At 46.8% G+C, this 26,041-nt stretch overlaps 1 protein-coding gene and 1 pseudogene across 1 annotated transcript; one reads left to right on the top strand and one right to left on the bottom strand.

Annotated features, from left to right (window-relative positions):
* Nucleotides 1-10,931, bottom strand: part of LOC127339560 (endoglucanase 19-like) — a 48,811-nt pseudogene extending 37,880 nt beyond the window's left edge.
* An 825-nt stretch (nt 10,932-11,756) lies between these two features.
* On the top strand, nt 11,757-18,466 carry LOC139837973 (uncharacterized). The gene is made up of 2 exons (XM_071827308.1): nt 11,757-12,310; nt 18,433-18,466. The coding sequence occupies exons 1-2, from the start codon at nt 11,757-11,759 to the stop codon at nt 18,464-18,466; spliced, it is 588 nt and encodes a 195-aa protein (XP_071683409.1).
* Nucleotides 18,467-26,041: the final 7,575 nt, after the last annotated feature.

The raw sequence follows: 26,041 nt of genomic DNA on the forward strand, positions 1-26,041 counted from the left end.
CGTGTTTCTCTCCCATACAGTGAATGCTCGGATCCATTTTATTCAAACAAAACAAAAACAAAAACAAACCGACGCTCCAAGCAAAGCACATAAGATGTGATGGAATAAAAATATAGTTTCGGGGGAGGAACCTGATTATGTTGTCGATGAAGAAGGGGGTGCCTTGGGCATCCCCAAACTTAGACGCTTGAGTCTTCTTAGAATATGCAGGGGTGAACCACCGGGGCATCCCCAAGCTTAGAGCTTTCACTCTCCTTGATCATATTGCATCATACTCCTCTCTTGATCCTTGAAAACTTCCTCCACACCAAACTCGAAACAACTCATTAGAGGGTTAGTGCACAATAAAAATTAACATGTTCAGAGGTGACACAATCATTCTTAACACTTCTGGATATTGCATAAAGCTACTGGACATTAATGGATCAAAGAAATTCATCCAACATAGCAAAAGAGGCAATGCGAAATAAAAGGCAGAATCTGTCAAAAACAGAACAGTTCGTATTGACGAATTTTATTGAGGCACCAGACTTGCTCAAATTAAAATGCTCAAATTGAATGAAAGTTGCGTACATATCTGAGGATCACTCACGTAAATTGGCATAATTTTATGAGTTACCTACAGAGAAAACAGCCCAGATTCGTGACAGCAAAGAAATCTGTTTCTGCACAGTAATCCAAATCTAGTATGAACTTTACTATCAAAGACTTTACTTGGCACAACAAAACACAAAACTAAGATAAGGAGAGGTTGCTACAGTAGTAAACAACTTTCAAGACACAAAATAAAAACAAAGTACTGTAGTAAAACATGGGTTGTCTCCCATAAGCGCTTTTCTTTAACGCCTTTCAGCTAGGCGCAGAAAGTGGGTATCAAGTATTATCAAGAGATGAAGTGTCAACATCATAATTTGTTCTAATAATAGAATCAAAAGGTAACTTCATTCTCTTTCTAGGGAAGTGTTCCATACCTTTCTTGAGAGGAAATTGATATTTAATATTACCTTCCTTCATATCAATAGTAGCACCAACGGTTCGAAGAAAAGGTCTTCCCAATATAATGGGGCAAGATGCATTGCATTCAATATCCAAGACAACAAAATCAACGGGGACAAGGTTATTGTTAACCATAATATGAACATTATCAACTCTCCCCAAAGGTTTCTTTTTAGCATTATCAGCGAGATTAACATCCAAATAACAATTTTTTCAATGGTGGCAAGTCAAGCATATCATAGACTTTCTTAGGCATAACAGAAATACTTGCACCAAGATCACATAAAGCACTACAATCAAAATCATTGACCCTCATTTTAATGATGGGTTCCCAACCATCCTCTAGCTTTCTAGGAATAGAAGTTTCAAGTTTTAGTTTTTCTTCTCGAGCTTTTATGAGAGCATTTGTAATATGTTTTGTGAAAGCCAAGTTTACAGCGCTAGCATTGGGACTCTTAGCAAGTTTTTGTAAGAACTTTATAACTTCAGAGATGTGGCAATCATCAAAATCTAAATCATTATGAGCTACAGCAATGGGATCATCATCCCCAAGGTTGGAAAAAATTTCAGCAGTTTTATCACAAGCAGTTTCAGCAGTTTTAGCAGTTTCAGGCAGTTTCTCGCGCTTTGCATTAGAAGTGGAAACATTGCTAACACCAATTCTTTTATTAGTAATAGTAGGAGGTGCAGCAACTTGTGTAGCATTAGCATTACTAGTGGTGGTAATAGTCCAAACTTTAGCTATATTATCTTCTTTTTCATTTTCTTCTCTTTCCCACCTAGCACGCAATTCAGCCATTAGTCTTATATTCTCATTAATTCTAACTTGGATGGCATTTGCTGTAGTAACAATTTTATTTTCAATATCCCTATTAGGCATAACTTTCGATTTCAAAAGATCAACATCAGAGGCAAGACTATCAACCTTAGAAGCAAGTATATCAATTTTCCCAAGCTTTTCTTCAACAGATTTGTTAAAAGCAGTTTGTGTACTAATAAATTCTTTAAGCATGGCTTCAAGTACAGGGGGTGTGTTCCTATTATTATTGTAGGAATTCCCGTAAGAATTAGCATAACCGTTACCATTATTATAAGGATATGGCCTATAGTTATTACTAGAATTGTTCCGATAAGCATTGTTGTTGAAATTATTATTTTTAATGAAGTTTACATCAACATTTTCTTCTTGTGCAACCAATGAAGCTAATGGAACATTATTAGGATCAATATTAGTCCTATCATTCACAAGCATAGACATAATAGCATCAATCTTATCACTCAAGGAAGAGGTTTCTTCGACAGAATTTACCTTCTTACCTTGTGGAGCTCTTTCCGTGTGCCATTCAGAGTAGTTGATCATCATATTATCAAGAAGCTTTGTTGCTTCACCAAGAGTGATGGACATAAAGGTACCTCCAGCAGCTGAATCCAATAGGTTCCGCGAAGAAAAATTCAGTCCTGCATAAAAGGTTTGGATGATCATCCAAGTAGTCAGTCCATGGGTTGGGCAATTTTTAACCTAAGATTTCATTCTTTCCCATGCTTGTGCAACATGCTCAGTATCTAATTGTTTAAAATTCATTATGCTACTCCTCAAAGATATAATTTTAGCAGGGGGATAATATCTACCAATAAAAGCATCCTTGCATTTAGTCCATGAATCAATACTATTCTTAGGCAGAGATAGCAACCAATCTTTAGCTCTTCCTCTTAATGAGAAAGGGAACAATTTTAATTTTATAATGTAACCATCTACATCCTTATACTTTTGCATTTCACATAGTTCAACAAAATTATTAAGATGGGCAGCAGCATCATCAGAACTAACACCAGAAAATTGCTCTCGCATAACAAGATTCAGTAAAGCAGGTTTAATTTCAAAGATCTGCTATAGTAGCAGGTGGAGCAATAGGTGTGCATAAGAAATCATTATTATTTGTGGTTGTGAAATCACACAACTTAGTATTTCAGGGGTGGCCATTTTAGCAGTAGTAAATAAAGCAAACTAGATAAAGTAAATGCAAGTAACTAATTTTTTTGTGTTTTTGATATAGAGTGCAAGACAGTAAATAAAGTAAAGCTAGCAACTAATTTTTTTGTGTTTTGATATAATGCAGCAAACAAAGTAGTAAATAAAATAAAGCAAGACAAAAACAAAGTAAAGAGATTGGGAAGTGGAGACTCCCCTTGCAGCGTGTCTTGATCTCCCCGGCAACGGCGCCAGAAATTTGCTTGATGCGTGTAGTTGACTTGTCCGTTGGGAACCCCAAGAGGAAGGTGTGATGCGCACAGCGGCAAGTTTCCCTCAGTAAGAAACCAAGGTTTAATCGAACCAGTAGGAGTCAAGAAGCACGTTGAAGGTTGATGGCGGCGGGATGAAGTGCGGCGCAACACCAGAGATTCCGGCGCCAACGTGGAACCTGCACAACACAACCAAAGTACTTTGCCCCAACGAAACAGTGAGGTTGTCAATCTCACCGGCTTGCTGTAACAAAGGATTAACCGTATTGTGTGGAAGATGATTGTTTGCAGAAAACAGTAAAACAAGTATTGCAGTAGATTGTATTTCAGTATAGAGAATTGGACCGGGGTCCACAGTTCACTAGAGGTGTCTCTCCCATAAGATAAACAGCATGTTGGGTGAACAAATTACAGTTGGGCAATTGACAAATAGAGAGGGCATGACCATGCACATACATATTATGATGAGTATTGTGAGATTTAATTGGGCATTACGACAAAGTACATAGACCGCTATCCAGCATGCATCTATGCCTAAAAAGTCCACCTTCAGGTTATCATCCGAACCCCCTCCAGTATTAAGTTGCTAACAACAGACAATTGCATTAAGTATTGCGCGTAATGTAATCAGTGACTACATCCTCGAACATAGCACCAATGTTTTATCCCTAGTGGCAACAGCACATCCATAACCTTAGAGGTTCTTGTCACTCCTCCAGATTCACGGAGACATGAACCCACTATCGAGCATAAATACTCCCTCTTGGAGTTACTAGCATCAACTTGTCCAGAGCATCTACTAATAACGGAGAGCATGCAAGATCATAAACAACACATAGACATGAATTGATAATCAACATAACATAGTATTCTCTATTCATCGGATCCCAACAAACGCAACAAATAGAATTACAGATAGATGATCTTGATCTTGTTCGGCAGCTCACAAGACCCGACAATTAAGCACAATGGGGAGAAGACAACCATCTAGCTACTGCTATGGACCCATAGTCCAGGGGTATACTACTCACTCATCACTCCGGAGGCGACCATGGCGGCGTAGAGTCCTCCGGGAGATGATTCCCCTCTCCGGCAGGGTGCCGGAGGCGATCTCCTGAATCCCCCGAGATGGGATTGGCGGCGGCGGCGTCTCTGGAAGGTTTTCCGTATCGTGGCTCTCGGTACTGGGGGTTTCGCGACGGATGCTTTAAGTAGGCGGAAGGGCAGGTCAGGGGGCCACACGAGGGCCCCACACTACAGGTCGGCGCGGCCAGGACCTGGGCCGCGCCGCCCTAGGGTGTGGCCACCTCGTGGCCCCACTTCGTCTCCTCTTCGGTCTTCTGGAAGCTTCGTGGCAAAATAGGACCCTGGGCGTTGATTTCGTCCAATTCCGAGAATATTTCGTTACTAGGATTTCTGAAACCAAAAACAGCAGAAAACAGCAACTGGCTCTTCGGCATCTTGTTAATAGGTTAGTTCCAGAAAATGCACGAATATGATATAAAGTGTGCATAAAACATGTAGATATCACCAATAATGTGGCATGGAACACAAGAAATTATCGATACGTCGGAGACGTATCAACCGGCTGGTGGGTGCAACCGGTACTAAAGGTGTTTTTTCTATCATGTAACAAAAGTGTCGGTGGGATAAGGACGCGTGGGTAACCTTTAGTACCGGCTGGTGGGTGCAACCGGTACTAAAGCTGTCGGCAGGATAAGGACACCCTGCTCGATGAGATAAAACATGTAGCACACGACGCCCTGTCGGAGGAAGAAGACAATGTAGAAGCGGCGCCGTGCCTATAAAAGGAGCATCGATACGCCATGGCAAGCAGCTCAACAAGCCAACATGGATGGAGAGTATCATCACCATGGATGGAGGAAAGGGTTGGGAAATCTCCCGTGGTGGAACTTGTCGAAGATGCCCTTGGTGCACACGCCCTATGGCATCTTCAGAAGTTCCGCCTCGGAAAAATTTCCCTGCAAGCCCGTGAAAGACTCCATCTCCTCTAACAGTGTTGGGGAAAGGGTTGGGAAATCTCCTGTGGTGGAACTTGTCGAAGATGCCCTTGGTGCACACGCCCTATGGCATCTTCGGAAGTTCCGCCTCGGAAAAATTTCCCTGCAAGCCCGTGAAAGATTCCATCTCCTCTAAAAATGTTGGGGAAAGGGTTGGGAAATCTCCTTTGGCAGAACTTCTCGAATATGCCCTTGGTGCATATGCCCTATATATGGCATATTCGGAAGTTCCGCCTCGGAAAAATTTCCCTGCCAGCCCGTGAAAGCTACTTAACTAGTAAAACAAGCCAACCATCTCCATTGTTAATATCTTACATACAATAACATCATTACACAAAAGTGATTTCCATATTGAGATACACAATTATGATCCCTATCTAGCTAGTCTTCTGAGTTTTCTTTGTCTGTTTCCCTTTCTTCTGACTGCGACGCAACCATGGACAATTGTTTAAGATGATGCTTGGGTCATTTTTTACCTTGAAGGGTGGAATATCATCAAACTTATTATAATCTTCTGACATGTCTGTCTTGTCCTCTACTCCCATGATGTTTCTTTTTCCTGAAAAACTATGTGCCGCTTTGGCTCATCGTATGATGTGTCCTCTTGCATTTCTTTTCTTTTTTTCAGTTTGCTAGACATGTCCTTCACATAAAAAACATGAGCCACTTCACTGGCTAGGACGAATGGTTCGGTGTTGTACCCTAGATTCTTGACATCCACTGTAGTCATTCCGTACTGCGGGTCTACCTGTACCCCATCTTTCAGGTTGAACCATTTGCACTGGAACAAAGGGACCTTGAAATTAGGTCCATAGTCAAGTTCCCATATCTCCTCAATGTACCCATAATATGTGACCTAGTTCCCATTGCCATCTTCTGCATCAAAGCGGACACCACTGTTTTGGTTGGTGCTCTTTTTGTCTTGGGCGAAAGTGTAGAATGTGTTCCCATTAATCTCGTACCCTTGAAAAGTCGATATAGTAGAAGATGGTTGCTTGGCCAACAAGTACATCTGCTCATCATCGGTGACATTCATGAGACGTGTTTGCAACCAACCGCCGAAAGTCTTCATGTGTTGTCCATCAATCCAATCTTCACGTTGCTCCGGGTATTTAGAGCGTAAGATATCCTTGTGTTCCTCTTTGTATGGAGCCACCAAGATGGAATTATGTAGAACTGTGTAGTGTGCTTGAGTGAAAGAATGTCCGTCCATACACGTTGCTTTCTTTCCTAGCGTGCCTTTTCCACGCAGTCTCCCCTCATAGAGCGATTCAGGAACACCGATCGGCTTAAGGTCAGGAATAAAGTCAACACAAAACTCAATGACCTCCTCTGTTCCATAGCCCTTGGAGATGCTTCCTTCTGTCCTAGCACAGTTATGAACGTACTTATTTAAGACTCCCATGAATCTCTCAAAGGGGAACATGTTGTGTAGAAATACAGGACCGAGAACGCCAATCTCTTCGACCAGGTGAACTAGGAGATGTGTCATAATATTGAAGAAGGATGGTGGGAACACCAACTCGAAGCTGACTAGACATTGGACCACATCCTTCTGTAAATTTTGTAGAGTAAGTGGATTGATCACCTTCTGAGAAATTGCATTGAGGAACGCACATAGCTTCACAATGGGTACTCGAACATTTTTCGGCAGAAGCCCCCTCAATGCAACCGGAAGTAATTGTGTCATAATCACGTGGCAGTCATGAGACTTTAGGTTTTGAAACTTTTTCTCTGACATGTTTATTATTACCTTTATATTCGACGAGAAGCCAGACGGGACCTTGATGCTACTCAGGACATCAAAAAAGATCTCCTTCTCTTCTTTGGTAAGAGCGTAGCTGGCAGGACCTTGATACTTCTCTGGATTCAGATTGTTTCCTTCGTGGAAACTTTGCTGGTCCTGCCGTGCATCCGGTGTATCTTTTGTCTTCCCATACACGCCTAAGAAGTTTAGCAGGTTCACGCAAAGATTTTTCGTCACGTGCATCACGTCGATTGCAGAGTGAACCTCTAAGAATATCCAGTAGGGTAGCTCCCAAAACATCGACTTCTTCTTCCACATGGGTACGTGTCCGTCAACATCATGCGGAACAGATTGTCCGCCGGGACCCTTTCCAAAGATCACTTTTAAATCCTTGACCATATCATATATAACTTCCCCAGTAGGGCGGTTAGGCTTCGTTCGGTTATCTGCCTCACCTCCGAAATGCTTTCCTCTCTTTCTTACGTGATGTTGTTTTGGAAGAAATCGACGATGCCCCAGGTACACATTCTTGGTTCCCAAATAATTACTGTCAGTCTCACCTAAACAGTGTGTGCATGCATTGTATCCCTTGTTTGACTGCCCTGAAATGTTACCAAGAGCAGGCCAATCATTGATGCTTACAAATAACAACGCTCGTAGGTTAAATTCCTTTTGTTCGTGCTCATCCCACACATGTACACCTTCGTCACGCCACAACACTCAAATTTCTTCAACCAATGGCCTCAAGTACACATCAATGTCGTTGCCGGGTTGCTTCGGGCCCTGGATGAGCACTAGCATCATAATGAACTTCCGCTTCATGCACAACCAAGGAGGAAGGTTATAGATACATAGAGTCACTGGCCAGGTGCTATGACTGGAGCTCTGCTCCCCGAAAGGATTAAAGCCATCTATACTTAGACCAAATCTTAAGTTCCTTGCGTCATCTGAAAATGACTTGAACTCTCTATCGATTTTTCTCCACTGCGACCCGTCAGCGGGGTGTCTCAGCATCACATCTTTCTTACCCCTCTTTGTGTCATCGCAACAACTTGGCATGCTCTTTGTTCTGGAACAAACGTTTCAACTGTGGTATTATAGGAGCATACCACATCACCTTCGCAGGAACCCTCTTCCTGGGGGTGGACTCGCCCTCAACATCGCCAGGGTCATCTCGCATGATCTTATACCTCAATGCACTACATACCGGGCATGCATTCAAATTCTCATACTCCCCGCGGTAGAGAATGCAGTCATTGATGCATGCATGTATCTTCTGCACCTCTAATCCTAGAGGGCAGACAACCTTCTTTGCTTCGTACGTACTAGGGGGCAATACATTCTCCCCTGGAAGCATCTTCTTTATTATTTTCAGCAACTTTTCAAATCCCTTGTCAGAAGTACCATTCTCTGCCTTCCACTGCAGCAATTCCAGCGTGGTACCCAGCTTTTTCTGACCATTTTCGTAATTTGGGTACAACAGTTTGTTGTGATCCTCTAACATTTTCTCCAACTTCAACCTCTCCTTTTCATTTCCGCAGTTCATCTTCGCATCAAGAATGGCCCGACCCAAATCATCATCCGGTTCTTCAAAAATCGGCTCATCGAAAATGGGCTCTTCTTCAGCTTTGTCTTCCCTCATTCTACTATCACTGTCTTCAGTGAATAAGGGATAGTTGTCACTATCCTCTTCTTCTCTGTTGTCTTCCAATATAACCCCTCTTTCTCCGTGCTTGGTCCAACAATTATAGCTGGGCATGAAACCGTTCTCCAGCAGGTGGACGTGAAGGGTCTTTGAGGTAGAGTAATCCTTCATATTCTTACAGGAACTACATGGACAATACATGAAACCATTCGACCGCCTGTTTGCCTCATCCACGTTGAGAAAATAATGCATGTCATTAATGAACTCGGGATGGCACCGGTCACCGTACATCCATTGTCGACTCATCTGCATTTTTTATGTATATCAAAAATCATTAAGTACACAACATCGTGGATATATGAGTGACCAATTTAATTAATATTCAAGTTCATCACATAAAACTAAATTTTTTTTATAAAAAAGAAGAGGCTCACCGAGGTGGTACCGTGCCGGCTAGGAGACGACACTGGCGATCGACGGCGGTGAGGACGGGGATGATACTAATTAAAACCTACAAAACATACCATAATTTCAGCTCAAATTGCATATAAAAAAATAAAATCCCTAACTTAGGCATTTCATCGAACACCTTGCTAGCACAAGAAAAATAGTACGAGTTAAAACTACCAAAGAAATGAGCTAAATTAGGAACGCCGGAAGGAAGGATGATATTGCTAACCCTTGGATAGATGTATGCCGCTAATCTTGTTAAAATGGTGGAGAAAAATGAAGATTATTGGAGTGTGAGAGGTGCAAAATATTTGGAAATGTGAGAGGAGAGAAGGAGAATGAGAAAAATGAGAGATGCAGGGGGTCGGGCGCGGCGGCGCGCTGATATAGGGCAGAGACCCTTTAGTACCGGTTCTTTAGATGAACCTGTACTAAAGGTCCAGCCCTGGCCCCACCTCCGTCTGAAACTGGGCTCAAACCCTTTCATACCGGTTCGTAACACGAACCGGTATAAAAGGACCTTAACGAACCGGTATAGATGTTCCTCGCACGGAACCGGTACTAATGCCCCCTTTAGTACCGGTTCGTAAGGGAACTGGTACTAAAGGTTTAGATGGATGCCCATTTTTCTACTAGTGGTAGTTTTCCCTTCAGTTCACAAAAGCTAAGATGTCAGCCAATGAATTGAATGGTACATATGCTTTGACAGCCTGCAGATATAGCACGGGCATGTGAGCTCGGTCATCTGGCTATGAAAATGATGATTAGTAGATAATAAATTTTTGTAAATCGTTTGGATTAATATCTTCATAAATTTAAGTTTGGCGTCCATCATAATAAAAAGTTTGCGGTATTACAAGTCGGTGTATCGAGGGGCACGCGACGCCTAATATCTTCTTTGGGTTGATTGTGTTCCGAATGAATAGCAGCAAAAATAACCACCAGCAGCCTATGGTGAGAAGAGGGAAAATGTCAACGTGAAAGGTTTGCTGAAGCGTTTTATTTGTTTCTCCCAGTGCAACGCACGGGCACTTTTGGTAGTTCCTACATAAGCTTATCGATTGATATTTCTACGTGTTATCCAATGGTCTGCTATTCTTAATATGTGTACCTCATGCGTCAAGTTGTAAGCCCGTTGTCATATGGATTCATGTATATACAATTTTTTCTACTCATCCCTCGAAATAGTAAGACAGCTTTGGAGTGATTTTCTGGTTAATAAGGTTAATTCACAAGGTTCAACGAGCATTGCTTATTTCCTGGGAAATTTCCCATTGCTTTATTTTGCGGGAATTGAAACTTACTGTTTCTTAAGAAGCACCCATGACAGTAGAACAAAGAACAATGAACATCATGTTCACAACCATGAAATTAAGAGGTAAATGATTATCAATAGTAGTCTCAAAATTTTTTATAAACCTTTATTACTAGATGAATCACAAGGTGAAAATTTGAAGTGCACATGACCATATTTGGTAATCCAAGCATACCATAATAATATGTAGCCATAATAGAAACATTAGTACCTATCTCATATAAGCGTAGCATTCAAATTTACGGACAGTGTGCGGGGAAGTGATATCAACATGGCTGAGCTCCACTTCCCATAGTTAGCAAACTTAAATTGTGTATCATGGTCTTTTCAGTTTCCTTAGCTATGATTTCTATTTTAATCTTTGCATTGCGTTTTGCAGCAGTAAACATGAACAATATGTAGTCATAGTTACATATATTAGTCAGAATAACTACATACGGCAAAGCAACATACCAGTTACTGTGAATTCAATCCGCACTTGCTCCAGTAATACTCTTCGCAGTCGGATCCAGCCATCCCTCATTCGAGCAGCTTCCAAGCCTCGTGCCACCACCTAGGCCAGTGCATCCTGCTCCACCCGGAGCCGACCCCCGCTCCCCTAATTGCATCACCCTCCTCATCTCCGTGCAGTGGAGAAGCTCGATCCGCGCGATGACCAATGCCGGCCGTGGCCTCGACCATGGCATATGAATGCCTTGCCGCCAATTCTGTGCGGCGTGCGCCAGCTAGGCCTGAGGGTCAGGAGAGACTGCGATGGCGAGGTAACCATCCGTGACAACGAGAACTAGCCGCCGAGGACGTCCCGCTCGACCAGCTGCAGCGCGACGTAGCCGACCTCGATGCAGGTCACTGCGTCGGCTGGGAGCTGCGGGCTGGTCAGCTCCTCCTGCGAAGAGGGGGACCAGGAGCTCCTCGGTGGCGATGTGGCGGTGGAGCGCGCCGCTGGTCCTCCTCGATGCGTACATGGAATCGAAGCTTGCCGACTTGGTCATTAACCGGCTGATCCGTGGCGCAGGGGACAGCAAGCTCAAGCCAGTGGAACTGCTGGAGCTGGTGGCCGGGCACCGCACGAGCATGGAGCTATGCCAATGGACAACGGGTGATGAGAAGGCCCGCGAGAATTCCTGCTTGTTACTCCATTGGCCATCTGGTCCCTGACCTAGCCGCCGCCCCCTCCCTACCCCGGGCGCTGCATTACCACTACTCCATTACCACTAGTGCATTCTCCAATTCCCTTCTACATGGTATCAGAGGCCCTCTGGTCCCTGACCTAGCCGCCGACCCCTCCCTACCCCGGGCGCTGCCAGCCCCTCTCCTCCCACCACCACCATCGCTTCCGCCATGGCCGGTTTCTCCTCCTCCGGCCCCTCTGACCCCTTCGAATCCTCCCGCTCCGGTAACAGCAACCCCTTCACCGGCCCCTCCGTCACCGTCATCCGCGACATCCCCATCGCCGAGCGCGTGCCGGTGACGCTCTCCACCACCTCTGTCAACTTCTTCCCGTGGAAGACGTACTTCGGGCTGCTCTTCCGCGAGTATGATCTCCTCGATCACGTCGACAGCACCATGGACCTCCTCGCCATGACGCACGACCCCGAGTGGCTCGCGATTGACACCACCGTCATCCGCTGGTTTTACCAAACCGTCTCCAACGACATCTTCCGCACCGTCGTCCGGGACGGAGACTCCGCGCACACGGTTTGGGCTAAGATCACCGGCCTCTTCACCGACAACAAAATCCAGCGGGTCACCTTCCTCCAGCAGGAGTTCTTCGGCACCCACCAGAACGACCACTCTCTCGATGAGTACGTCCTCAAGCTGAAGAGCCTCTCCGACGAGCTCCGCGACTTGGAGTTTCCAATCGATGACAAGATCATTCTCTTGATAACCCACAAGTATAGGGGATCGCAATAGTCTTCGAGGGAAGTAAAACCCAAATTTATTGATTCGACACAAGGGGAGGTAAAGAATACTTATAAGCCTTAACAACTGAGTTGTCAATTCAGCTGCACCTGGAAAAGAACTAGTAACAGGGGTGATGTGAAAGCAGTAGTAGTATGAGAGCAATAGTAACAGTAACACAAGCAGTAGCAGTAACACAGAGGCAATGGCACCAGAAAATAGTTGATACTACTTCCAATGGCATATAGAACGAGTATATGATGATGAGAGATGGACCGGGGTTCCCAGCTATCTACACTAGTGGTAACTCTCCAATAACAAGTGACAAGTGTTGGGTGAACAAATTACAGTTGGGCAATTGATAGGATTGAAATAGCATTAAGATAGAACATCAAGATTATTAATCATGTAGGCATGTTTTCCATGTATAGTCATACGTGCTCGCAATGAGAAACTTGCATAACATCTTTTGTCCTACCAGCCGGTGGCAGCCGGGCCTCAAGGGAATCTACTGGCAATTAAGGTACTCCTTTTAATAGAGCACCGAAGGAAAGCATTAACACTTGGTAAAAACATGTGATCCTCGTATCTAAGCCTTCCCCTCCAGTTATCCCAGTTGCTGTCACTCTGGGGCCTCGGGTTCCGGACATAGACATGTGCAAACAACTTGTAGATACAATTTAAGCAATACATATAGAGCTTAAATCTAAGATCATGCCACTCGTGCACTAGTAACAAGCATTAAACACAACAAGATTGCAGCAACAATAACTTCACAAACTTATATAGATAGAATGATCATAATGTAACAATTCAACGGATCCCAACAAACACAACACCGATTATATCAGATGAATCTCAATCATGTAAGGCAGCTCATGAGATCATTGTATTGAAGTACATGGGAGAGAGAGTACCAACTAGCTACTGCTAGAACCCGTAGTCCATGGGGGAACTACTCACGTAGCATGATGGAGGCGTTGGTGTCGATGGAGATGGCTTCCGGGGGCACTTCCCCGTCCCGGCGGCGTGCCGGAACAGAGACTTCTGTCCCCCGAAAAGGAGTTTCGCGATGGCGGCGGCGCCCCTGGAGTCTTTCTGGGGTTTCGTCAATTGGTATCGGGTTTTTAGGTGGCGAGGGACTTTATAGGCGAAGAGGCGGCGCAAGGAGGTGCCTGGGGGCCCACCCCATAGGGCGGCGCACCCCCCTCTAGGCCGCGCCAGCCGGTGGTCTGGGAGCCCTGGGCCTCCCCTCCGGCTCTCCTTCGGTGTTCTGGTCCGTCTCGGTGAAATAAGATGTTTGGCCTTTGTTTCGTTGAATTCCGAGAATATTGCCCGAACAGCAATTCTGGAACCAAAAACAGCAGAAAATAGGAACTGGCACTTCGGCATCTTGTTAATAGGTTAGTTCCGGAAAATGCATGAAATCATTATAAAGTGTGAGCAAAACATGTAGGTATTGTCATAAAACTATCATGGAACATCAGAAATTATAGATACGTTGGAGACGTATCAAGCATCCCCAAGCTTAGTTCCTACTCGCCCTCGATTAGGTAAACGATAAAAAGAATAATTTATGTAGTGACATGCTACTTACATAACCTTTATCATACTATTGTAAAGCATATGAGATGAATGAAGTGAATCAAGGCAACGATCTATAGTTGCTAACAAATAGATAACATATAGCAAAACTTTTCATGAATAGTACTTTCAAGACAAGCATCAAAAAGTCTTGCATAAGAGTTAACTCATAAAGCAATAAATTCAAAGTAAAAGGCATTAAAGCAACACAAAGGATGATTAAGTTTCAGCAATTACTTTCAACTTTCAACATGCATATCTCATGGATAATTGTCAACACAAAGTAATATGATGAATGCAAATAAGCAAGTATGTAAGAATCAATGCACAGTTGACACAAGTGTTTTCTTCTAAGATGGAAGGAAGTAGGTAAACTGACTCAACATAAAGTAAAAGAAAGTCCCTTTGCAGAGGGAAGCAGGGATTAAATCATGTGCTGGAGCTTTTTAAGTTTTGAAATCATATAGAGAGCATAAAACTAAAGTTTTGAGAGGTGTTTGTTGTTGTCAACGAATGGTAGTGGGCACTCTAACCCCCTCATCAAACAGACTTTCAAAGAGCGGTTCCCATGAAGGACGTTATCTCTACCAGCAAGGTAGATCATCCCTCTTCTCTTTTGTTTACACATGTACTTTAGTTTTATTTATGGATGACACTCCTCTCAACCTTTTGCTTTCACAAGCCATGGCTAACCGAATCCTCTGGTGCCTTCCAACATTTCACATACCATGAAGGAGTGTCTATTTGCAAAATTAAGTTGCTTACTGATGAATCAGAGCAAAACATGTGAAGAGAATTATTAATGAAGGTTAATTAATTGGGGCTGGGAACCCCGCTACCAACTCTTTTTGCAAAATTATTGGATAAGCGGATGAAGCCACTAGTCCATTGGTGAGAGTCTGCCCAACAAGATTGAAATATAAAACGCCACATACTTCCTCATGAGCTATAAAACATTGACACAAATAAGAGATGATAACTTTTGAATTGTTTAAAGGTAGCACATGAAGTATTTACTTGGAATGGCAGAGAAATACCACATAGTAGGTAGGTATGGTGGACACACATGGCATAGGTTTTGGCTCAAGGTTTTGGATGCACGAGAAGTATTCCCTTTCAGTACAAGGCTTTGGCTAGCAAGGTTGTTTGAAGCAAACACAAGTATGAACCGGTACAGCAAAACTCACATAAGAACATATTGCAAGCATTATAATACTCTACACTGTCTTCCTTGTTGCTCAAACACTTTTACCAGAAAATATTTAGACCTTAGGAGACCAATCATGCAAACCAATTTCAACAAGCTCTACGGTAATTCTCCACTAATGGGTTTAAACTACATGGTGCAAGAGCTTAATCATGATCTACTTGAGAGCTCAAAACAATTGCCAAGTATCAAATTATTCAAGACAATATGAGGCATTTTCTCTTTCCAACCAAATAACAATAAGTGCAGTAGCTTCCAACTTTTGTCATGAACATTAAAAGTAAAATGAAGAACACAAGTGTTCATATGAAAAAGCGGAGCGTGTCTCTCTCCCACACAAGGAATGCTAGGATCCGATTTTATTCAAACAAAAACAAAAACATACAGACGCTCCAAGTAAAGCACATAAGATGTGACCGAATAAAAATATAGTTTCACTAGAGGTGACCTGATAAGTTGTTGATGAAGAAGGGGATGCCTTGGGCATCCCCAAGCTTAGACGCTTGAGTCCTCTTGAAATATGCAGGGATGAACCACGGGGGCATCCCCAAGCTTAGACTTTTCACACTTCTTGATCATATATCATCGTCCTCTCTTGACCCTTGAAAACTTCCTTCACACCAAACTTCTCATAAACTTCATTAGAGGGTTTAGTACTCAAAAAAAACTTTAATCCACTTTAGTCCTGTAGTGAAACATTGCAAGAACTCAATAAAACATTAGCTACAGCTCTCCACGTCTAGAAACCTTGCTTCAAGTCCATAAGAGACAATGCAAAAAACAGAGACAAAATCTGTCAAAAAAGAACTGCCAGTAAAGACGAATTTTTTAGAGGTACTTCCATTGCTCAAATCAGAAAACTAAAAACTAATGAAAGTTGCGTACATATATGAGGAACACGCATGAAAATTGGCAGAATTTTTTGGGTTCCTACACAGAGACCTACTCAAATTCGTGACAGCTAAAAATATTTTTCTGCGCAGAAATCCAAATCTAGTATCAACCTTCTATTAGAGACTTTACTTGGCACAACAATGCAATAAAATAAAGATAAGGAGAGGTTGCTACAGTAGTAACAACTTCCAAGACACAACAAAACAGTAGCAAAATAAAGACATGGGTTATCTCCCGAGAAGTTCTTTCTTTATAGCCATTAAGATGGGCTCAGCAATTTTAATGATGCACTCGCAAGAATAAGAGTTGAAGCAAAGGAGAGCATCAAAAAGCAAGTTCAAAACACATTTAAGTCTAACCCACTTCCTATGAAAAGGAATCTTGTACACAAATAAATTCATGAAGAACAAAATGACAAGCATAAGAAGATAAAACAAGAGTAACTTCAAAATTTTCAGCATGTAGAGAGGTGTTTTAGTACCATGAAAATTTCTACAACCATATTTCCCTCTCTCATAATAATTTTCAGTAGCTTCATGAATAAACTCAACAATATAACTATCACATGCAGCATGCTTTTCTTGATTTACAAACACATAATTTTTATCAAGCTCAAAAATAAAGGGATTAGAACTTTCAAACCCACTTTTATCAATAATATAACAAGATGATTGATCAATCTCAAAAGATATGGGACTCCTAGATAAAGTCAAGATTTCTCCAATCCCATTTTCATTAGTAGTACAATTAATATTATCAAGTAACATAGGACCATCATCTAGAGCTTTATCATAAACATTTGCCAAGCAAAACTCTTTAGTACCATGCATTTCGATATCAGGCACAAACAAAGCATTATCATAAGATTTATCAAAATAGCATGGATTATCATAGATAACAGTAGCATTATTATTCTCACAAGTTTTACTCATAGGTAATATTTCAAGAGAATCCACAGGAACATAACATTCAACCTCCTTTGGTAAGCATGGAGGACAATAAAATAGTGTAAGAGATAAAGAGTTACTCTCATTAGAAGGTTGGCTTGGGTAGCTAATCCATTCTTCCTCCTTTTGTTCATCACTCTCCTCTTTTTTTCATCCAATGAGCTTTCAGGTTCATCAATTTCCTCCTCTTTTTCATCCAATGAGCTTTCAGGTTCATCAATTTCTTCTTCCACAGGTTCCTGCAAATTGTGAGTGCATTCTTGTGCATTAATGAGTCTCTCTTTATAATCAATGATATAAGGATTATCGCTGTATCTTTCTATGAAAAAATTAAGGATAGAAGAGACATAATCTTTAAGGTCCTTACAAGCAACACAAGTTTCATAATTTTTAGACATGAAGGATTCTATCTCAGAGGCTCCCATAAATAAGACAAATTGTTCTACCTCTTCGAACCCAAAATGAATATAGTTATTCCAATTATAGTTCTTAATTAAAACTTCTTCACTAAAGAGACATTGGAATTTAAGATGTTTAGTATCATGTTTAGAGCAACAGTTTATATCATGGCGTTTAAGATAGATTTTAGCAATTGTATTCAATTTTTCTATCACAGCACTCATGGCTTTACCCGCTCTTGATTCTCTATAATTCATATATATTTTAATAAGCTCCAAATAGGTTGTAGGTTCTCCCATAACAACAGTTTTTTATTTTTTGGTTTTTCAAATTTTTATGGATTTTTGGGTATATAAGAAAAATAAAACAAGACAAAAACAAACTAGACAAAAGTAAACTAAGCAAAATAATACTAGACAGAAATAAACTAAGCACAAATAAACTAGACAAAAGTAAACTAAGCAAAACAAAATAAAATAAAATAAAATAAAATAAAAACAGAGAGAGAGGTAGAGTGTACTCCCCAGGTGAACTTATGAGTAGAGCTATGCCTCCCCGGCAACGGCGCCAGAAAATAGTCTTGATAACCTACAAGTATAGGGGATCGCAACAGTCTTCGAGGGAAGTAAAACCAAAATTTATTGATTCGACACAAGGGGAGGTAAAGAATACTTATAAGCCTTAACAACTGAGTTGTCAATTCAGCTGCACCTGGAAAAGCACTAGTAACAGGGGTGATGTGAAAGCAGTAGTAATATGAGAGCAATAGTAACAGTAACACAGCAGCAGTAGCAGTAACACAGAGGCAATGGCACCAGAAAATAGTTGATTCTACTTCCAATGACTTATAGAACGAGTATATGATGATGAGAGATGGACCGAGGTTCCCAGCTATCTACACTAGTGGTAACTCTCCAATAACAAGTGACAAGTGTTGGGTGAACAAATTACAGTTGGGCAATTGATAGGATTGAAATAGCATTAAGACAGAACATCAAGATTATTAATCATGTAGGCATGTTTTCCATATATAGTCATACGTGCTCGCAATGAGAAACTTGCATAACATCTTTTGACCTACCAGCCGGTGTCAGCCGGGCCTGAAGGGAATCTACTGACAATTAAGGTACTCCTTTTAATAGAGCACCGGAGCAAAGCATTAACACTTGGTGAAAACATGTGATCCTCATATCTAAGCCTTCCCCTCCAGTTATCCCAGTTTTTGTCACTCTAGGGCCTCGGGTTCCGGACATAGACATGTGCAAACAACTTGTAGATACAATCTAAGCAATACATATAGAGCTTAAATCTAAGATCATGCCACTCGTGCACTAGTGACAAGCATTGAACACAACAAGATTGCAGCAACAATAACTTCACAAACTTATATAGATAGACTGATCATAATGTAACAATTCATCGGATCCCAACAAACACAACACCGATTACATCAGATGAATCTCAATCATGTAAGGCAGCTCATGAGATCATTGTATTGAAGTACATTGGAGAGAGAGTACCAACTAGCTACTGCTAGAACCCGTAGTCCATGGGGGAACTACTCACGGAGCATGATGGAGGCATTGGCGTCGATGGAGATGGCTTTCGGGGGCACTTCCCCGTCCCGGCGGCGTGCCGGAACATAGACTTATGTCCCCCAAAACGGAGTTTCGCGATGGCGGAGGCGCCCCTGGAGTCTTCCTGGAGTTTCGTCAATTGGTATCGGGTTTTTAGGTCGCAAGGGACTTTATAGGCGAAGAGGCGGCGCAAGGAGGTGCCTGGGGGGGGCCACCCCATAGGGCGGCGCGCCCCCCCTCCAGGACGCGCCAGACTGTGGTCTGGGAGCCCTGGGACTCCCCTCCGGCTCTCCTTCGGTGTTCTGGTCCGTCTCGGTGAAATAAGATGTTTGGCGTTTATTTCGTCGAATTCCGAGAATATTGCCCGAACAGCCTTTCTGGAACCAAAAACAGCAGAAAACAGGAACTGGCACTTCGGCATCTTGTTAATAGGTTAGTTCTGGAAAATGCATGAAATCATTATAAAGTGTGAGCAAAACATGTAGGTATTGTCATAAAAATAGCATGGAACATCAGAAATTATAGATACGTTGGAGACGTATCAGCTCTCCACCCTATCGGCGGGTCTCGGCGAGGATCTCAGCAACGCTGCCTCCAACCTCACGCTCCTCACCACGCCCTCCTTCGAGCAGGCCGTGGCCTACCTGCGCCTCGAGGAGCACCGCCTCAAGCATCTCCGGGCTCGGGCGGCCCACACCGCCTTTGTCACCGGCCTCTCCCGCGGTGCCCAGGCACCCGTGCCTCGCGCCCCCGCTCCCGCCCCCGTGCCTCGCCCCACGGGTCCGCCTCCGGGCTTCCACCCATCCGGTCACTAGGCCGGTCAGACTGGGCCATGGACCGGCCCAGCCGGCGCCCAGGCCGGTCCAACCGGCTCTTGGACCGGGCAGGCAGCTGCTGCTAGCGGTGGCCGCCGCGTGCGTCGTCACCATGGCGGTGGTGGCAACGGTAGTGGAAATGGTGGCGCCAGCACCACCGCCCCTGCGCCTCGTCCACCGCAGCACACCACCCCCACTCTGCCGTGGTTCACGGGTCACAATCCGTGGACCGGGGTCGTTCATGCCTACTCCATGCCCGTGCCGCGCGCTCCCTACCCGTGCATCATGGGGCCGCATCCGGCCACCCACCAGGCTTTCTACGCGGTGCCCCAACCCGCCCCGGCCTACGACGCCCCCCCGAGCTTGGCCTCGTGGGATCCCACTCTCCTGACCGCCCTCCAGAGCATCCCCACCGCTGGGGCGTATGGTGGCGGTGGCGAATGGTTCATGGATATCGGCGCCTCCGCGCACATGGCCGCGCACCCCGGTAACCTCTCTTTTTCTACACCCGCCTCCACCTCCTCTCGCACCATCATTGGTAACGGTCATGCTCTCCCCATTACTCACACCGGTTCCGTTTCTTTTCCTTCCACTTCCACTCCTCTCTCTCTAAATAATGTTCTTGTTTCTCCTGACTTGATTAAAAACCTTGTTTCTGTTAAATCTTTCTGTCGTGATAATCATGTGACTGTGGAATTTGATGCCTTTGGTTTCTCTTTCAAGGATGGTCGTACTCGGATGCTCCTCCACCGATGTGACAGCCCCGGCGATCTGTACCCTGTTGGTTTGGCCTCCACCACCATCAGCAGCTCGCTCGCCCTCTCCGCCGTTGTCGATATCTGGCTTTTCCTTTACTTGTAATAAAACGGATGCCCACTCTTGTGAAGCATGTCGTCTAGGCAAACATGTTCGCCTCCCGTTTAGTTCCTCCTCCACAGTCGCGTCTTTTTCGTTTCAACTTATTCATAGTGATGTTTGGACCTCGCCTGCTCCGAGTAATTCTGGTTATACTTATTATCTTGTGATTCTGGATGATTACTCGCATTTTGTATAGACTTCTCCTCTTCTTCGTAAATCCGACGTTGCCGCCACCCTCACCGCCTTCTTCGCCTTCGTTTCCACTCAATTCGGTCGCCCCATCCACGCCTTACAAACCGGCAACGACAAGGAGTTCGATAATATCACTATTCGCTCACTTCTCACCGCCCATGGAGCCGTCTTCCGCCTCACGTGTCCCTACACTTCTCCACAGAACGGTCATGCTGAACGGATGCTTCGTACTCTCAATGACTGCGTCCGCACCCTTCTGTTCCACGCATACATGCCCCCACGATTCTGGCCGGATGCTCTTGCCACGGCGACCCTGCTCGTTAACATCCGCCCATGTTGTGTGCCTTGGTCTTACACGCCGCATCACCTACTCTACGGTGCGCTGCCCGCCTATGATGACCTCCGGATCTTCGGCTGCCGGTGTTATCCTAACACTGCTGCCACCGCCGCGCACAAGCTTGCACCGCGCTCTCTCCCTTGTATGTTTCTCGGCTATCCCGCCAACACCAAGGGCTATCGCTGCTACGGCCCGGTCTCCCATCGTGTCCTCATCTCCCGGCACGTGTACTTTGACGAGTTGGTTTTTCCGTTTCAGTAGGGACTCTTGGCGACACCTACGACGATGCCCCCGGCGCCCGCTAGCCCCCTTGTGGCCGGCCCTGCGCACCGACGACTGACCTCGGCGGCCCCCACTGCGCCGGCCCCGCCTGGTTCCTCGGCGTCTCCGTCGCCTGCGGCACCCCTGGCACCCCCGTCGCCCGCGACACCCGAGGCGCCTCCGGCGCCCCCGTCTCACGCGGCTCCCCCATCGCCCGCTCCATCGGCCGCCTCTTTATCGCCCGCTTCATCGGCCGCCTCGTCTCCTGCCTCGCCGCCCGTCGCTGCGGTTCATGCGCCCATGCTGACCCGAGCACGAGCGCGCATGTGGCGGCCGTCTACACGCTACCCCGCCGACCAGTACGTCTACACGGCGTCCTCGTCCGCCGCGTCTGCCTTCTGGCCAGTGGCAACAGTGTCCTGCCGCATGACAGCGAAGTGCCTTCGTTCAGCAAGGAGGAGGCGCCCTCCCTGCTGACCCGGTCAAACCGGGCTCCCAACCGCCCATACGGTCACCAGGCTGGTCAGACCGGGTCATAGGCCGGCGCAACCGGTGCCCAGGCCGGTCTGACCGGGCCACGGGCCGGCCAAGCTGGCGCCCAGGCCGGTCCAACCGGCACCTCGACCGGGCAGGCAGCGGCTGATGCTGTTGGCGCGCCGTCCACCTCCGTCCTCTGGCCGGTGCTCACCTCGGCTCGCGCCGCCTTGCGCGACCCGCATTGGCGCGCCGCCATGCAGGAGGAGTACGATGCGCTGCAGCGTAACCGAACCTGGGAGCTCGTTCCTTGGCCACCTCATGCTAACGTCATCACCGGCAAATGGGTCTTCAAGCACAAGCTCGGCTCCGATGGTACTCTTGAGCGCTACAAGGCGCGCTAGGTCGTGCACAGCTTTGGGCAACGCGCTGGTGTCGACTTCACGGACACGTTTGCCCCGGTTGTCAAACCGGGCACGATCCGCACGGTGTTTCACCTCGCGCCTCTCGCGCGTGGCCGGTGCATCAGATGGACGTTTCCAACGCCTTCCTCCATGACCATCTATCGGAGCAGGTGTACTGCCAGCAGCCCATCGGCTTCGTCGATGCCGAGCGCCCCGATGACGTGTGCTTGCTCTCTCGGTCCTTGTATGGACTGAAGCAGGTGCCCCGCGCCTGGTACTAGTGCATCGTTGGCTTCCTGCATTAGCTCGGCTTCCGCTCCACACGTTCCGATGCGTCGTTGTTCGTCTACCGGACCGGCAACGACATGGCCTACCTGCTACTGTACATCGACGACATCATCTTGACGGCCTCCACCGCTGGTCGTCTTCGACACCTCACCAACAGTCTTCGCGCTGAGTTCGCATTGAAGGACCTCGGCCCGCTCCACTACTTCCTCGGCATTGAGGTTGTCCGGCGTGCGGACGGGGTCTTCCTTCATTAGCGGAAGTATGCCCATGAGCCTCTCGAGCGTGCAAGGATGCTTAACTGCAACCATGCACCTACTCCTGTCGACACGAAGGCCAAGCATTCGGCCAGTGATGGGTCGCTGGCTTCCGACGCGCCGTTCTACCGCTCCATCGTCGGTGCTCTCCTGTACTTGACGTTGACACGTCCGGAGCTCCAGTACGCTGTGCAGCAGGTGTGCTTGCATATGCATGATCCTCGGGATGCTCATTGAGCCGTGGTGAAGCGGATTCTCCGCTACATATGTGGTACCATGGGCTACGGCCTGTCGCTGCATGCTTTGCCCTCGACGTCGACCGACCTCGTTGCCTACTCGGACGCGGACTGCGCGGGCTGCCCGGACACGCGATGCTCCACCAGCAGCTATTGTGTCTACCTCGGCTCGTCGCTCGTCTCTTGGTCCTCCAAGAGGCAGCCCACCGTGTCTCGCTCCAGTGCTGAGGCCGAGTACTGCGTCGTGGCTAACGCTGTGGCTGAGTGCACGTGGCTTCGCTAGCTCCTCTCCGAGCTCTCTTGTCCCGTTGACAAGGCTACGGTGGTCTTCTGTGACAACGTATCGATTGTCTATCTCTCCGCCAACCCCGTTCATCATCGGCGCACCAAGCACATCGAGTTGGACATCCACTTTGTTCGTGAGCAAGTTGCCCTTGGTCATTCTTCACGTACCGACGTCTCAGCAGTTTGCGGATATCACGATGAAGGGATTGCCGTCCACGGCTTTTTCTGAGTTTCGCTCTAGTCTATGTGTCGGTGCTGACCCTTCGACTGTCGGGGGGTGTTGAGTAACATATTGTACTAGGTATAGGTTCCCATGTTTTGTCTAGTGGTAACTCTCTAATAACAAGTGACAAGTGTTGGGTGAACAAATTACAGTTGGGCAATTGATAGGATTGAAATAGCATTAAGACAGAACATCAAGATAATTAATCATGTAGGCATGTTTTCCATATATAGTCATACGTGCTAGCAATGAGAAACTTGCATAACATCTTTTGTCCTACCAGCCGGTGTCAGCCGGGCCTCAAGGGAATCTACTGACAATTAAGGTACTCCTTTTAGTAGAGCACCGACCGGAGCAAAGCATTAACACTTGGTGAAAACATGTGATCCTCATATCTAAGCATTCCCCTCCAGTTATCCCAGTTGCTGTCACTCTGGGGCCTCGGGTTCCGGACATAGACATGTGCAAACAACTTGTAGATACAATCTAAGCAATACATATAGAGCTTAAATCTAAGATCATGGCACTCGTGCACTAGTGACAAGCATTGAACACAACAAGATTGCAGCAACAATAACTTCACAAACTCATATAGATATACTGATCATAATGTAACAATTCATCGGATCCCAACAAACACAACACCGATTACATCAGATGAATCTCAATCATGTAAGGCAGCTCATGAGATCATTGTATTGAAGTACATTGGAGAGAGAGTACCAACTAGCTACTGCTAGAACCCGTAGTCCATGGGGGAACTACTCACGGAGCATGATGGAGGCATTGGCGTCGATGGAGATGGCTTTCGGGGGCACTTCCCCGTCCCGGAGGCGTGCCGGAACAGAGACTTTTGTCCCCCGAAACGGAGTTTCACGATGGCGGCGGCGCCCCTGGAGTCTTCCTGGAGCTTCGTCAATTGGTATCGGGTTTTTAGGTCGCGAGGGACTTATAGGCGAAGAGGCGGCGCAAGGAGGTGCCTGGCGGGCCGACCCCATAGGGCGGCGTGCCCCCCCTCCAGGACGCGCCAGCCTGTGGTCTGGGAGCCCTGGGCCTCCCCTCCGGCTCTCCTTCGGTGTTCTGGTCCGTCTCGGTGAAATAAGATGTTTGGCGTTTGTTTCGTCGAATTCCGAGAATATTGCCCGAACAGCCTTTCTGGAACCAAAAATAGCAGAAAACAGGAACTGGCACTTCGGCATCTTGTTAATAGGTTAGTTCCGGAAAATGCATGAAATCATTATAAAGTGTGAGCAAAACATGTAGGTATTGTCATAAAAATAGCATGGAACATCAGAAATTATAGATACGTTGGAGACGTATCAGCTCTCCACCCTATCGGCAGGTCTCGGCGAGGATCTCAGCAACGCTGCCTCCAACCTCACGCTCCTCACCACGCCCTCCTTCGAGCAGGCCGTGGCCTACCTGCGCCTCGAGGAGCACCGCCTCAAGCATCTCCGGGCTCGGGCGGCCCACACCGCCTTTGTCACCGGCCTCTCCCGCGGTGCCCAGGCACCCGCACCTCGCGCCCCCGCTCCCGCCCCCGCGCCTCGCCCCACAGGTCCGCCTCCGGGCTTCCACCCATCCGGTCACCAGGCCGGTCAGACTGGGCCATGGACCGGCCCAGCCGGCGCCCAGGCCGGTCCAACCGGCTCTTGGACCGGGCAGGCAGCTGCTGCTAGCGGTGGCCGCCGCGTGCATCGTCGCCGTGGCGGTGGTGGCAACAGTAGTGGAAATGGTGGTGCCAGCGGCACCGCCCCTGCGCCTCGTCCACCGCAGCACACCTTCCCCACTCCGCCGTGGTTCACGGGTCACAATCCGTGGAGCGGGGTCGTTCATGCCTACTCCATACTCGTGCCGCGCGCTCCCTACCCGTGCATCATGGGGCCGCGTCCGGCCACCCACCAGGCTTTCTACGCGGTGCCCCAACCCGCCCCGGCCTACGACGCCCCCCCCCCCCCCCCCGAGCTTGGCCACGTGGGATCCCACTCTCCTAACCGCCCTCCAGAGCGTCCCCACCGCTGGGGCGTATGTTGGCGGTGGCGACTGGTTCATGGATATCGGCGCTTCCGCGCACATGGCCGCGCACCCCGGTAACCAACTAGCTACTGCTAGAACCCGTAGTCCATGGGGGAACTACTCACGGAGCATGATGGAGGCATTGGCGTCGATGGAGATGGCTTTCGGGGGCACTTCCCCGTCCCGGAGGCGTGCCGGAACAGAGACTTTTGTCCCCCGAAACGGAGTTTCACGATGGCGGCGGCGCCCCTGGAGTCTTCCTGGAGCTTCGTCAATTGGTATCGGGTTTTTAGGTCGCGAGGGACTTATAGGCGAAGAGGCGGCGCAAGGAGGTGCCTGGCGGGCCGACCCCATAGGGCGGCGTGCCCCCCTCCAGGACGCGCCAGCCTGTGGTCTGGGAGCCCTGGGCCTCCCCTCCGGCTCTCCTTCGGTGTTCTGGTCCGTCTCGGTGAAATAAGATGTTTGGCGTTTGT

The sequence above is a fragment of the Lolium perenne genome, chromosome 3 (assembly GCF_019359855.2).
Source record: "Lolium perenne isolate Kyuss_39 chromosome 3, Kyuss_2.0, whole genome shotgun sequence".
In the NCBI taxonomy this organism is placed as follows: Eukaryota; Viridiplantae; Streptophyta; class Magnoliopsida; order Poales; family Poaceae; genus Lolium; species Lolium perenne.

Bases quoted from the DNA above. Each gene is read 5' to 3' on its own strand.
- LOC139837973 (XM_071827308.1), top strand. From the start codon at position 11,757: ATGGCCGGTTTCTCCTCCTCCGGCCCCTCTGACCCCTTCGAATCCTCC. The intron at 12,311-18,432 runs GTATAGGGGATC...TTGACCTACCAG, and splicing joins ATTCTCTTGATAACCCACAA to CCGGTGTCAGCCGGGCCTGA.